Genomic DNA, 15,941 nt, shown 5'->3' on the forward strand with positions numbered 1-15,941 from the left:
ACGCGGGACTCGATCCTGCGACTCCGGGATCTTGACCTGAGCCAAAGGCAGTCGCCCAACCGACTGAGCCACTAGGCTCCCTGGAGCTGGGATTTTCTTTTCTTTTCTTTTTTTTTTTTTTAAAGATTTTTTATTTATTTATTTGAGACAGAGAGAATGAGATAGAGAGCATGAGAGGGAGGAGGGTCAGAGGGAGAAGCAGACTCCCCGCCGAGCAGGGAGCCCGATGCGGGACTCGATCCCGGGACTCCAGGATCACGACCTGAACCGAAGGCAGTCGCTCAACCGACTGAGCCACCCAGGCACCCCTAAAACATATCCTTTTTTTTTTTTTAAGATTTATTTATTCATTTGAGAGAGCGAGAATGAGAGAGAGTACATGAGCGGGGGGAGGGTCAGAGGGAGAAGCAGACTCCCCGCCGAGCAGGGAGCCCGACGCGGGACTCGATCCCGCGACTCCGGGATCATGACCTGAGCCGAAGGCAGTCGCCCAACCGACTGAGCCACTAGGCTCCCAGGAGCTGGGATTTTCTTTTCTTTCTTTTTTTTTTTTTTAAAGATTTTTTATTTATTTATTTGAGACAGAGAGAATGAGATAGAGAGCATGAGAGGGAGGAGGATCAGAGGGAGAAGCAGACTCCCCGCCGAGCAGGGAGCCCGATGCGGGACTCGATCCCGGGACTCCAGGATCATGACCTGAGCCGAAGGCAGTCGCTCAACCGACTGAGCCACCCAGGCGCCCCAGGATCCAGTTTTCTTATCTTTATTTTTCCTACCAGGTTAGAAGTCATGCATTTTGTTTCCTATACCTTCAGCAGGTCATCTTTCCATTTTTTTTAAACATACACAACTATTCTTATAAAATCTGAATATAAAACATTAACCCTAACCTAGAGGCAGATTCAGGCTTTATGGGACCTGAAGCGTATTCAACTTGGGAGTCTTTTTTTTTTTTTTTAAGATTTTATTTATTTATTTGAGAGAGAGAATGAGAGACAGAGAGCACAAGAGGGAAGAGGGTCAGAGGGAGAAGCAGACCCCCCGCCGAGCAGGGAGCCCGATGCGGGACTGGATCCCGGGACTCCAGGATCATGACCTGGGCCGAAGGCAGTCGCTCAACTGACGACTGAGCCACCCAGGCGCCCCAGGATCTTTTACTTTTTAAGAAAGTTGTTATTAAGATGTGTCTAGTCTTTACTATTTTTTAAGGATTAAAAACAGTTTTACAGTGCACTCACTATAGAGATCAAGAAAGGGAAAAGATATAAAGACCAAACTGGAATGACGTGGGGTACCCATTATATGAAATCACATGGTCTGAAGAATAATTAAATTTGATGAAGTAAACTGTCTCCCTCACGTCTGTCTATCAGAGTCCCTGGAAAGTGAACTACTAGTAGAACTACATAGATTTATTTTTTAATTGGATAACTCGAAGGCAAAAAACCCCTCAGCAATCATTTCATGTTAGAAGAACCACACTAAGATGGTGCTTCTGAATTTCAACAAGACTGTAAAAAATAATTTGTATAAAAGTGAAATTAAGTAACTGTAAAAAGGTCGGCCTTCATCATGCTCACCAGGCAATTCTGGGACCCACTTTTGATGTGGTTACGGTGTTCTTGAATGCTGGAGGAGTTTCAGCAGAAAAACATCTGTTATGACAAATGGATTAATATTTTCTGTTTTGACATGAGGCCTTCCCAAGGAAAAAAAAAAAGTCTCAACGGCATAGTTGAGATTTTCTGCTCCACATTTCTAAGACTCTAGACACCTTTAATAGCTGTTTTAAAATTGGTTGCCAAAGATTACAATTTTTGTAGACTTTCTTTAAATTCAGTAGAAAGTCTCTGCTGACATTTGGAAAAAAGATTAGAGTGCACTGAAAATTCTTTGACTGGTATAACATTTCTGTTAATGAAAAACCCCACGTCCCTAAGTGCTTTGTTCCCACTACTACACCTTCAAATCGATTCTTATGGTTCAGGGAAGCAGCTGTAGGTAGCTCTGTGTTTAACTCCGTGGGTCAGGCTGCCTGCAGTGGTTTGGATGTAGTATCCTTCCACAGGGTCTGGCCTGGGTCTTAGGCCGACAGCTCGTGGACCTCAGAGCAAGTGTTAACCTTACCAATGCAGTTCTCGCTTTTCACTTCATACCCCGGGGGACAGATGCATCTGAAGGACCCCTCCAAATTCTGACAGGTACCAGGAGAACAAGAGCCAGGGAGAGCGACACATTCGTTAGTATCTTTAAAGAGAAACAAGAGGGAAAAAAAATGACTTAACTATGAGTAACTGTTGCCAAATGATGTTAACATGAATTCAACTTGGGTCTCTCTGATCTGTCAGGTCACTATGGACAAATATGCCCTGAGATACTCTTTTGACATCTTGGGTATTACTCATTTGGCAAGAGGCTGATTTTTCTGATTTGTTTCCTTTGTCTCCTTTTATGGTGACATGGAGAGCCCCAAGCTCTCTTCCAATAAAAGCATTTTGGACAAGTCATTCCCAATTGTTGGTGTATTCCTTATACCCGTATTTCCCATGGTATCTTATTTTGGTCAAGTAATTAGATGATCAAACGAAATGTGAGAGAGGTTCCAAGTGTGTGTGTGTGGAGGTGGGGGTGGGGAGTCACATCATTATTTAACACAACGACACATAGACTGTCTACTGTGTAGATAGTTACCTATACAATTCTTGCCATCTGGGGTAAGTTCATAACCTTCATTACATAAACACTTGAAGGAGCCGATTTCATTGAAACACCGTCCATTTCTGCACACCTGACCAAAGAAGGAGCTGCACTCATCTATATCTGTAAGCAAACGGGAATGAGCTTTTCAGAGACAGCCTTTACACATGTATCGTGTTACATGTTGCAGCGTAAAAACATATTCACAGGCCCACATTTACAAATATGCTTCATTATAATCTTCATCAACGCAGAGAAAAAAAACTCCTAGTGGAAGCACTGAGTGACCAGTAAGGTCACAGAGATCCCCACTATATTTCAACCCCAAATTCTGATATGAATAGAACTCAAATTTAGAGCCAGATAAAAAACTGAAGGTTTATAGCGAAGCTCTCCATTCTTTTCAAATGAAAAATATTTCTTTCCTTGGAGACCAGAAAGTGTACAGGCTTAACCTGATGGCCTAGTTTGCAGATGATTATACCTGGAGATAAGCTAACTATAGTCAAAGCACAGATAATGGGGCATATTAAATATAGAAAAATCAATTATATTAAAAATACTCTAGAACTGCTAACATACATTTTGCTGACAAAATATAGAATTTGAAAGAAAAAAATCTTAAGTTTCAGTGAAACTTAGGGCTGACTGCTTTGGAGTAATTACTCTATTAATTACTGCAGGTTTTTGAAGGATGTGTTTGGATCAGAGCCCTATTGGTGTCTTTAGTTCTCCCTGTTTATACAGAGGGTTTCTAAGACCCTATAAGACCCTATAAGACCCTATAAGACCCTTCTTACCTATAGTAAGAAGGTGGTAGTTGAAAAAAATGTCCAGTTAGCTCTAAATTTTTTCACAGTGACAGAATCCGGAAAAAGAAACAAAAAAACAAAAAAACAAAAAAAACGGGGTTGCTTGGGTGGCTCAGTTGGTTAAGCGTCTGACTCTTGATTTTAGCTCAGGTCATGATCTCAGGGTCGTGAGATCGAGCCCAGCATCGGACTCCGTGCTCAGCACAGAGTCCGCTTGAGATGCTCTCTCTCCCTCCACTCTCCCCTGACTCACAGATGCGTGCGCACGTGTCTGGGCATGCACTCTCTCAAATACACAAACAAACAAAATAAATACAAAAACAAACAAACAAACAAAGACAAAACTGAGAGGAGAATGTTCTGGTAAACTGGAGCTCAGAGGTGGGTTTGAGCCACACGGATCCCGTAACAGTCGAGAGCCAGCGTTGCTGTCCCATACCTTACAGGACCGTGCGCGTGAAGAGATGTTGACTGTGAAACACCAGCACGGTGCCTCGCGAATGGTAAACAAGACACGTGCTCAGCATTTGTTTGTCCTTCCTATTGCCCTGTTCTCCACCGACTTAAGGAACCTCCCTTACTCACTATTAATTCTTGTTTTAATCATTGTTGTTTAGGGGCAAATGATACAATCCTGTACCATGCATAGGAGACACTTCCATTTTCCCCTGAAAATTTATGGTTGTTCAAAACTGAAATCAAACAGGTTTCTGAGGGCTGATGTGGAGACCCAGCCCCCAGCCCCCACCCCTTTGTGTGGGAAAAGACATCCCTGTTTCAAAGGCTGACAGAAAATGAAGTTTCAAGATGCAACATGTTTTTAAGTTGGAGACTCTGTCAGTATTTGACTATAAATCAAGAATGCATTATTTGAAACACTGGAAAAAGCACTGAAACAATGACAGGTCTAGCTGTGATCCCACTTACGGGGTAAAAACCACCCTAAACCGTAGAGCACTCCCAGCAGGCTTGCTATCAACTGCATGCCCTTTCCCGTACATCGACTGGCTGATTGACAGACATACTCGACACAGCAGACGGTCTTGTGATTATTTAAACCAGTACTACCGCTTTAGTTAACTGGAAATTAGCCAATGTTACTATGTATCTTTCAGCACCTATTTGTTTTTTAACGGTGAAAACATTTCATTTACTCTTTGGTTATATTCCTTATTTCAGGACACTGTGTGAACATGAAACAGTAGCCCCAGAGGACTGAGTACTTACCCAGGCAATCATTATTATGAGTGAGTTCAAACCCTGGGTAGCAGAGACAGTTATAGGATCCAACCGTGTTTTTACAAGTTCCATTTCCACACGGATGCCGCTCACACTCATCGACATCTACAAAGAAAGAGTGGCTCCAAGGAATTCAATTTTCAACTCGAAAAACATAGCTGGTTAAACACTTAGATTTTCCTCATTCAATACTTCTGAACCTGCATTTATTTCAGGAAAATGAGTATGCAATAGAGAAAACTCTAAAATTGTATGACAAAGTGCTGCTGAGTGACTTACAGGTTCATATAATACTCAGAGCTCAGCTAAGCAAGCATTCCCTTAGTGCAGATGTTTTAATGAATGGGTTGCTTGTCAGCTGTAAGGAAACCAATCATTTGAAACACCAAACAATTTGTTCTATTCAAGCATTATCAACACCACTCCCTCAGAAATGTGCACAACTTAATTTGATCAGTACAACAAAGACAAATTTTAGTTTCCTAAATTTTATGAATAGAATCCAAATTGAAGAAGTCTACTAGAACTCAGTATTGTTAGCCTTCAAAAAATGGAATTAAAAATACGTTCAGAAAGGTCATCCTCATAGAACAGATTCCCTAGACAATGAATTCTAGGCTGTTGGAACTCTCCTTCTATGCAAACAAGGGTACTGTTCCTTAGGAAGAAAGCTTTGTTTAAGAGAGGTATTATCAAGGAGTTTCACTGCTTTTTATCATGAGTGAATTATTAGGATCGAGGGCATGTTTTCTCCATATGAATTTCTGAATCAAATCTCAAATATTTTTTAGCAAATCGTGTTCTCTCTCTCACAGAATACAGCCAGGACATTCTCAGAAAGTTCATGCAAAGAGGACTAGATCCTCTAGTCCTTTTTGTCTTTTGTACAAGCATCCCCTAGAGTTTTCCCCACCACCATGGCTGAAGTCCATAGGGGAACTCTTAGGAGGCAGTAGATGAAGAGTTCTCTAGGTGGTCCTGGTGGTACGGATAGGTCATAAAGGAAACTAGCCCTGTAGTACTGAAATCTGACTTTACTGTTCATACAGGTAGTATCTTCAACACCAAAACAGTAGATGCACAAGTTCAGCTTTTTCTAAACTGAGGATATGTTAATTATAAATAGCCAGGTTTTAAATTTAATTTTCCTCTTTCAAGTGCAATGCATGGAGAATTCTTTTGGCCAAGATACGTACTGTGGTTGACATCAGACTGAAGGAGTTACGCTGAGTTCCAAGGTTGGGCTCCAAGGTGGCCAGCCCCTTTGAAAACCCCTCATGTGTCAGCTCAGCAAGTACTTACGGAACACTATCACTGCTCAGCTAACCATTACGTGAGCTATTGGGAGATTTTAAAGAGTTTTGCTACATTTGCCTCTAAACATGCTTTGAAGAGTTAAAACACAAAAGCAGCCGGTAAGTCCCACGTATTCAATGATTTGAGGAAAAAATGTATAAATGTATGTACGTGTGTGTCTATACATTTATCCCAATACTGTTGCTCTTACTACCACTACTCCCTGGCATTCTTGTGGCTGGAAAGGTTTTCTTGAGTGGGAACAGAGAAGGGGAAAGGACAGCTGGTGACTGTGGTGACTTCCACAGAACCCTGAGGGTCCCAGAGTGCATGAGAAGCATGTGGAAGGCATCTGAGCAAAAAGGCTGTGAACAGTGAACCAAAGAACATATTGTGGTGTGTCCGTGCTCGAAAATTTTACAGTGAATAAAGGCATGAACAGTTTAACAGAGCTCACTTGTAGCGAGACGGTTTGTGACAAGAGACACAGGAGTTAGTCACCCCAAGTGGCCGACCCCGTAAGCCCCCTGGGAGCCTCAGTTCGCTGCACTCCCGGACTAACGTCCTCCCGCTTACCCATGCACATAGTCTGGTCCTGCGATGCCTTAAAGCCGTTGTGGCAGATGCACTGGTAACTTCCTTGCAAATCAACACACAGCCCATGACTGCAAACATTAGGAATTTCTAAACATTCGTTGCGATCTAAAACAAAAAATAAAACACGTTACACATAACTGATTTTTATTAAGGTTCCTTCATTTTTTTCACAGGCCTGTTTTCTAGAACCTGTTCTTAATTATTACAGACAGGCTGAAAACGAACCATAACAACAGCTGAATCAAAAGAAGCGAGGCTTGAAAATATCCAAGACTCAAAAAAAAAAAAAAAAAAAATTAGTCCATTTTTCTACGCTGATTGGTATCTCAAAGATACTATTTTATTTTGGGTCTCATCCTAGGAGAATCCACTGAAGGGATTTCTTTCTTTCTTTTTTTTGTCCTAACAAATTAAGTCTAAAATATGTGGTGGAATGGTTTCAATAGGAATGAAAAGATTTGCTTATCTTGCCAAAATTCTCTCTGAAAATAGGTTCTGATAGGAAAGCATGGCCAGCTGCTTGGTGGAGGGGTGGGGAGAAGGCGGCGCGCGGCCTCTCACCTACGCAGGCTCCGTTGGGGGAGAGCTTGAAGCCCGCCGCGCACTCACAGCGGTAACTGCCCGGGCTGTTGAGGCAGTCCGCGTGCCGCTGACACAGACTGTCACCATTGCTGCACTCATCGATGTCTGCAAGAGCAACACGGCCACTGTAAGGATTTCCTTATTGCATCAGTATTACCTTCGCTTCACCCGTGTGGTGACCCGCTCCTCAATACTGCTCAGTACTGCAGAAGACGCCGTACAAATCAGGAGACCGGCTACAACCCCGGTGTGTCCACCGAACTCGTCTGGCTGGGGGTCACGCATCATTCAGATTACCTTCACAGACCAGGAGCAGGTCGTTGTAACTGAACCCCGTGGGGCATTCACAACGGAAGCTGCCAATCTGGTTGATGCACACGCCGTTTGCACAAATGCCTGGGATCTCTTTACACTCATCAATGTCTAAAAGGGAACAGATTCGGTCACATAGATGCAGTTCTGCTTCACGGATTTACCATAAAGACCTCTGACAACGCTACGTGTATGCTGGAGGGAGAACACCCACTCAGCATCACAAAAATAAATTCCCGAGTGGCATATAGGCCGTAAGAGAGACTACTTTCCTTTGAATGGATCAAATATACCAAGTGATTTTAGTGTCAATGTAGCAAATAAACTTCCTAGAGAATCAAGCTTTCTCTTCAAGTGATGTTTCAGGCTCCCCTAACTGCTACTCCTCATCTGAGGAGGAAAGCTAAGTCTTCTTATTTTTATGTACTTTGTTACAGATGCATTGATCATGGAGACTTAAAATTATATTGCTTACTTAATCTTTGAGGAAGAAAAGTAGAATGAACAGTAGAAAGTACATTCAGGAGAAAATGATTAGTATAATTAATAATTCTGCAAATTCCTAAGTAGATCAGTAGGAAAGGGATACTACAAAAATACACCCAAAATGAAAACATATAGTTACAAAAAGAGCAACTGAAGGGTACAATAAAAGTGGATTATTTAGAGTCATGTCATACAATAGTCATGAGGAATATAAAGGTTTTAGCTTGATATGTACGGAAAATAAGGAAAATAAAGGTTTTAGCTTGATATGTACGAAATCTTGAGATAGTCCTACAACTATCATAACCTAATCACCAAATTATGCTGACAGGGTAATACCCTTATTAACACTTGGGTAGAGTCTGTAAATGTGTTAGTTCTTTCTTGTCTGACTATATTAGATCAGAATCCAGATTATTTCATTTTATGGCACTTTAAGCTTTAAAAACACCAAAGAAACTCTTACACAATGCTACCTATATGTATTAAAATAAACATAACCTGGAAAAACTTACCAACAGCTTTTCCGGTGTGAATGTCAAAGGTGAATCCAGGGATATTTCCACATATGGTTTTAAAGTCAGCTTTAAAATATAAACAAAGCAAATGCACTCTTAAAATTCTCAAACTCCTTTCAAGCAACATTTTACATACTTGTGCTGACAAATATGTTTTATATTACTTACAACCAGATATTTTAATTTCAGTTGTATTTATTTGATAACAGTACCAGCTTCTGCCAGAAGTAGATTCTAGGCATTCTTTACCATTATTATCATCATTAACTTTTTAATGCTCTTACATTAGAAGTAAATCATTACAAGATTCAAAATATCCACTGTAGGCATTTAAATTCTTTTGTTCTTTGGATATGCAGATCTTTAATAATGATCCAGTTTGTACACAGTGAAAAGCCAGGTTGGAGTACAAATTTAAAAAAGGATTACAAATTGCACAAAGGCACAAGTGTGCAAAAACAGTTGTTGTAGTGTGAAACAGATGAACAATGAATAATGAATGAGACATGAATTTTGTCTCATCTTTTTAAACATAAATGTCTATTTTGTTGGAATGTGAAATCTGAGGCATCAGAAACAATGCATCATAGTATAAAACAGAGACTATTAACAGTTAACGCCTATCACGTAAATTCACCAAACTACAGAAATTTAAGAGAATTCTCATTTTTTAAGAGGCAGATTGCTTCTGATGCCCATGGCGACACACGAGTAAAACTCCTGAATACAGTGTTAGGTAAAACAGAGTGTAGACCAGATGGGACGTGCTATCAGGGAGGGGCTCTGCATACTTCATCCACCGAAGCTCACTGAGCATCCACAACATAAGACAGAGACACACAACAGATGCTGAGTTCAGTAGTTTCTAATAGCCTGGCAATGCATAAATTGTAATTTATATGCATCCTCTCATTTACTATATAACCATATGAACTAGTTACTGTCATTTTTAACTTGTTATCTCTATTCTATATATGAGGTATCAGTTTCAGAAAGGAGAAATCATCTACATAAGGTCGGATAAGTGGCGGAACTTCAATATAAATACAAACCTGTCCTCTTACACCTAAGCCCTTTACTTCCTCTTACAAAAAGTGATATTTAGGGGCTCCTGGGTGGCTCAGTCAGTTAAGTGTCCAACTCTCAATTCTGGCTCATGTCATGGTCTCGGGGTCACAGGATCAAGCCCCACATCGGGCTCCCTGCTCAGCACAGAGTCTGCTTCTCTCCCTCTGACCCTTCCCCCACTCACGCTCTCTCTCTCTCTTCCCCTCCCTCTCTCTAAAATCAATAAAAACAAAACAAAAAGTGATATTTAGTTCCCTAACCCACTGATCTTCAACTTCTAACTGATGGGAGTTTTTAAATTAGAGAATTGTAAAAATGTTTCCATTTGTTTTTTCGGAGCACAACTATGGCAAGTTAGTTAAGAACATCCATTTGTCCACTGACTTAGAGCCACCGAGAAAGGCTCCATAGGTCACTTTTCATCTTTCTCCGTATTTTCATTACCGCATTAATTATATCATCACGTCTGAATACATGTAACCTAAGCAATATCTGGCAACAAATGCATAATCATTGTTTCTCATTCGTCCGATTGGTGCAACGCTTAGGATCTACAACTACTGAAAGTAACTTTCCACATCATAAATGAACCTGAACAGGCAGCAATTTTAAGACATTTATTTTTCTGTTCTCATAGCTATTATCTTTTAGTTTTTCTTTCAAAAGAATCTGTGCTTGTGAGAAAAATTTTACCATGTACAGACCATTTCTATTTTCTGCCTAAAAATTTCAGATAAGTTTGGGGAAAAAGGATGTCTAAGAAACATGTTGGCAATAGGCTGCTTTCATGTTAAAGTCTGCTCATCAAATCCATTCTTTTGTGTGTGTGTATTTTTCAAGACTGAAACTAAAACAATACTTACTGAATTTGATGGACTTGAAATTACCACAGGTTTTAAACCAAAATATGACACCTTCCAAGTCGAGCACAGCGACACACGACAGTTGCTCAGTAAATATTTGCTCACTGAATAACTGAGTAGTTCACCAGCAAACTATAAAATAACGTTCTAAACGTTCGCTTTTTAGCAGTGGGGCTTATTTTCAGGATCCCGATGCCTCCTTGAAAGATAGCTCAGAAATTAGTATCTGAATCCCAGAAAGGTCCACGTGGGAAATGGAGTCATATGACGCCCTTGGCTATTCTCAGAACTGAACATGTCTGGTTTTAGCACACATTTGCTTTTACTCAACTGTCACATATACGTGTCACCAGCTCAGCCTGCAGCAGAAGCATGGCCGTGTGCTTACCTGTTCCTGGGGTTGGGCACGGCTCACATGGTTTGTTCCAGGCTTTGCCAACGTTGTACGTGCAGCAACACATCCTCTTTGTCACATTGAAAGGCAATTCGTTCTCACAAGTGGTTCCGTTATAGCTTCGGTAGCAAAAGCTTTTTCTCATGTCTACATAACGGAAAAACAAGCCAACCAATCAGAGCAGGAAGCAGCTACTAATGAAGTCCACGCACCTGGAGACACCCAGTTTTCTTGATTAATAACTCCAAAATACTTCTTGGCCACTTGGAGGCATCTTAAAATAATCCTTTAAGCTGAACATAAATCATGTGTAGATTAACCTCCACCTCTCCCGTTTTCGGATAAGGGGTTTCCATCTGTAATTTTCTTGGCAAACAAAATTAACAGGAACTTGTTTCTCTACTCAAAGGCACTGATTTAATTTTTAAAGTAACACATATTAATTTTCAACGTTCTCTTATCTGCAAAATAATGTTCCCCTGCCGTGAGTGGGAAACACAAATTATTTAGGAATAGGTTAAGTGTCACGTTTGATGAGACACTTTGTATCTCACACTCAGGCTTTTGACCATGGAACTATATATTCAGAGTTCAAAAAAAAATGATGCAGAGCCGGGGTGCCTGGGTGGCTCAGTCGTTAAGCGTCTGCCTTCGGCTCAGATCATGATCCCAGGGTCCTGGGATCGAGCCCCGCATCGGGTTCCCTGCTCAGCGGGAAGCCTGCTTCTCCCTCTCCCACTCCCCCTGCTTGTGTTCCCTCTCTCGCTGTATCTCTGTCAAATAAATAAAATCTTAAAAAAAAAAAAATGATGCAGAGCCAGAAGTCTGTCAGCCTGTGAAATGCTTTATCATTCATAAACACTTAATTTCCAAATTTTCTGAACAATCGTCCTGAGACACGAGTGTCCGAGTGCCCAAGGGCGTGACGTCATCCCCGTCCCAGGCCTCACGTACCCATGCAGTTGTGGCCTCCGTTGACCTGCATGTACTCGGGCGGGCAGATGCAGGTATAATTTCCCAGGGTGTTGTAGCACGTCCCAGGCCCGCACACTCCAGGGTGCGCAAAACACTCATCGATATCTACAACAGGCAAGGATACCCGTTAAGTCATAAAGCTACCGTTCCATGAATTCATGTGATTTAAGCTACTAAACAAAACATATGGCTGGGGCGCCTGGGTGGCTCAGTCATTGAGCGTCTGCCTTCGGCTCAGGTCGTGATCCCGGGGTCCTGGGATCGAGCCCCGCATCGGGCTCCCTGCTCGGCGGGGGGCCTGCTTCTCCCTCTGCCACTCCCCCTGCTTGTGTTCCCTCTCTCGCTGTGTCTCTCTCTTCAAATAAATAAATAAAATCTAAAAAAAAAAAACACATATGGCTGATTCCCCAAATCCATATTTTAAAAAAAAATTAGAATTTAAAGCAGCTCTACAGAAAAGACCTCAAAAGATGCATTTACATGACACAAAGTGTAAAGTCTTTCTTTAAAAGAGAAAAAAAAAAGCCAATATTCAAAAAGTCTTTCTTTAAAAGAGAAAAAAAAAAAAAGCCAATATTCAAAAATACAGGTGACCAAAAGAAATTTTTTCCTGAAGTGGCAAAAATAATATGAAAGGCACCCGTATATTATTTTAGTTGAAATTTCACATTCTTCAGACGGAACTGCTTTAAACGCTTGCTGTCCTCTTCTGTCATTTAAACTAAAGTTTAATGCCGACTTTAAACGGAAGGCAGTTAGGAAAGCCTTTATCTTTTTTGTCAATTTGGGAAGAGTTGACGTACATGGTCACATTAGTTTCGGCTCCACAACTTAGTGATCGGACAAGTTTATACCTTATGCTGTGCTCACCGTAAGTGTAGCTACCGTCTGCCCCGTTCCATCGCTATTACGGTATCAGTGATTGTATTCCTTACGCTGTACCTTTTATTCCGCGGCCTCTTCATTCCGTAACCGGAACGCCCCTTCACCCATCGTGCTACTTCCCCCCTCTGGGAACCATCAGTTTGTTCCCTGCAGTTACAGGTCTGATCCTGAGGAAAGCCTTTCTCTGGATAGCTCCCTTCAAATCAGCGGCCATTCGGGGATTCTAGAAGGAGCACAGCTGCTGCTTATTCTCCTTATTAAGCCGTATTTCTTCTAGAAACACTTATCTAATGTGTTCCAAAGGAAAGGTTATAATGGAAATAATTATAGTAACACATTTAATGTTCATTTTTAGAAACACTTGTTCATTGATTCCATAAATAAACACCAAGACTCTTAAGTTAGAACTCACAGCTAGAAAGATGACTAAGATGTGGGCCTTGCGTCAAGAAGCTCCCCATCTAGTGGGGAGACAGGGAGAAGTGAGGGGATGGAAGCAAGAAAGGCAACAGCATCATCTTTGAACGTCTTCACACGATGCCTCCTGACATTTAAAAATTACTGGAAAACGGTAACTTAATCGTTGCATTCCAGTTTACCTATTTTCCGTAGGTAAAACAGAACTCTTATCCATATTTGAACTACTAACTTATTTGATACTGATGTTTTCACACTAATCCAGCTTTCCCCATTTATAATCAACCCATGCACTCAGAGAAAAATTATATAGTCAATTACAGCACTTATGCTGTAAATTAATTTATCTATCACCGTACAACTGAGCAGCATGGATAGGACAAGGTAAAAGCTATGAACCAGGCTAACAGATCCTTTGAAAGAATCTTCTCCAGGCCTGACGGTAACTGTGTTCTAAAGAGAGCTAATGACTTGAAGGTGTCCATGAAGCTCGCCTTCACAGATGCGGGTTTCCTCGCTGAGGTAATAGCCCTGTGGGCACTCGCACTGGAAGCTTCCGAAAGTGTTGATGCAGTTTCCGCCCTGGCAGAGACCTGGTAACTCCTGGCATTCATCGATATCTGCGGAAGGAGAGACGGCTCACTCACAGCAAGTACCACCATCAAAGACCAGGGTTACTGTTACAGCCCTCCAATGTGTGCTGTACGACCCGCAGACTTCTATGCCCTGGGTTTCTTCTGACCATGGATTTTTTTTTGCTTTGTCATGCAAATTTGCTAAAATCCGAGAAGAGTGATTAACGCGGGCTGAGGATGACGGTACAGAGAGTTTCTCTGCAGAGCAATCAGACATCCGATCTCCGTCATGGGTCCTATCTTACCGAGTTACAAGTGGTTATTCAGCATCCTGGTAACTGGCTGTCCCATTGTCATTTTGCAAAATAACCTTGTTTAGATTGCTCCACACTAACTTTCCTACCAGCTTTTCTCTTTCTCTTGTTTAAATCTGGGTGACAATTAGAGGTACACTCACCTTCTAAGATGATTGTGATGGGGTTGGGTCTGAAGCCCTCACCTCCGGGACACAGGGTATAATACTCAGCTACAAAACAACGAGAGAGAAGAGATTTGACACCAGTGTCAAAGGGGCAGAGGCAAGGAAGAAGCGTTTTGCAGCTGCCAGACTCAAAACACAATCTAAGAGGAGTGAACTGCATTCTTTAGCGCCCTTTCAAATACACTTAAATGTATATTACATTTTACTGGAAGTAAGGTCACTACTTCACAAATTACACACACAACAGAATAACCAAAACCATTTGTTTTTGATTAAAGAAAAACGCTTCAAAAGCAGACAATGTAGATCACAACTTTTTTGGCTAGTAAATAAAAACAGACTCAAACCATTCCAAAGTTTCAACTGTGTCTGTATCAGACCACTCGTTTCAGCTGCAGACAAAATATGACTGACTTGAGGAGAACAACCCATCTATGAACCTGAACTACAACAATCCCTGAGAAGAACCAGGAGTGGTCTTTATTTGTGATCCCAAGGAGGACTGACAACATCACCATTCACACTGGACTGGGGTTAGCAATCGTGGTGTGTGTTTTTTTTGTTTGATCGTTTGTTTGTTTGTTTTTTAATCATATCATGGAAAACAATCAGAAGAGAGCATTTCCAATTCCTTTCCTATCAAACACTCTCGGCCCGTTTCAGCATCATCACTGCAAGCAGTCCAAGGTCACGCTCTTCCGCCTCGCCGCTGCCCCCACTCCCAGCGCAAGAAGAAACGGCAACTTGTCTTCAGCTGCCACTCTGTTCCCCAGCGCCATACTCACTGCTGTTGACAGGAGGGCATGTCTCGCAGGGGTTCCCCCAGGCCTTCCCCAGTGAGCAGCAGCACGAGGAGCGGCTGACGCCCACCCCGATCTCGGTGTTGCAGGACAGACTTCCGTCTCCTCGAGGCCCGAACTTCAGGTAGCAGTTGCCCACTCGGTTGTCTGCAGAGCAATACAGGAGCTTACAACTGCCCATGCCTCAGGAAGAATTGCTTTTCAGAGAGCGGCCACGCGAATGATGAAATTCAGACCCCACACACCAATGTGAAACGTTCATCTTCATCTCCAGCACAAAACAATCTTCTTGCTTTGAGCCACCTCAAGATTGTGTTGGACGAATTATTAAAGATGGACTTTCCTATGTTTAGAAATCCACATAGACCACAGACTAAACAAGTTTCCATGTGAGAAACTGCTCATTTGGGGAACTTTTGGGCCTTCACTAATAGGAATGGAGGAAATTTTTGTTATAATCAATCTATATCATGAGTTTATCAATCATGGAAATAAAATCCCAGAGAAGTCAACTTAAAGCTGTGTATCCTATCAAAGAAATATCAATAACCCCATCTCCTGCTTCTCTTCCCCATTATCTGGTTTCATTTCTGTTTGCACAGAGACCTTTGAGAAGTTTGGGCAAAGGCAGTCAGTAACAGCTTTAGAGAAGACACTTAAGACATCAAAGAATTTCAGTCTTTCCCTTGTCTCTACCCGTAATTATCATCTAGCTCATCAGTTCCATGACTTTAAAATACTGTGTTTTTGCTGAGAACTCTCAAATGTACAGTTCCGTCTCTCATCTCTCCCCAGAACCCTACACTGTTCTGCTGGTTGCCTGTTTGATTTCTCCCCTTAGATATCCAATAGTTACTTTAAAGTCAACACATCTAAAATCAAACTCTTGGTACCTCCTTCCTCCACATAAAAAACCTACTCCACTCCTCTCTTGGGTCTTCGGC

The 15,941-nt window shown here is 41.7% G+C and overlaps 1 protein-coding gene across 1 annotated transcript in view; it reads right to left on the minus strand.

Annotated features, from left to right (window-relative positions):
- FBN2 (fibrillin 2) overlaps window positions 1-15,941 on the minus strand; it is a 248,470-nt gene that overhangs the window by 35,819 nt on the left and 196,710 nt on the right. The window contains 12 exon segments of the mRNA XM_021701751.1: window positions 2,128-2,247; window positions 2,692-2,820; window positions 4,737-4,853; window positions 6,621-6,746; window positions 7,203-7,328; window positions 7,521-7,646; window positions 8,537-8,605; window positions 10,859-11,011; window positions 11,819-11,944; window positions 13,636-13,761; window positions 14,174-14,242; window positions 14,983-15,144. Of these exon segments, the coding sequence (XP_021557426.1) occupies window positions 2,128-2,247; window positions 2,692-2,820; window positions 4,737-4,853; window positions 6,621-6,746; window positions 7,203-7,328; window positions 7,521-7,646; window positions 8,537-8,605; window positions 10,859-11,011; window positions 11,819-11,944; window positions 13,636-13,761; window positions 14,174-14,242; window positions 14,983-15,144 (1,449 nt within the window).

This window comes from Neomonachus schauinslandi, chromosome 7 (assembly GCF_002201575.2).
Source record: "Neomonachus schauinslandi chromosome 7, ASM220157v2, whole genome shotgun sequence".
Classification (NCBI taxonomy): domain Eukaryota; kingdom Metazoa; phylum Chordata; class Mammalia; order Carnivora; family Phocidae; genus Neomonachus; species Neomonachus schauinslandi.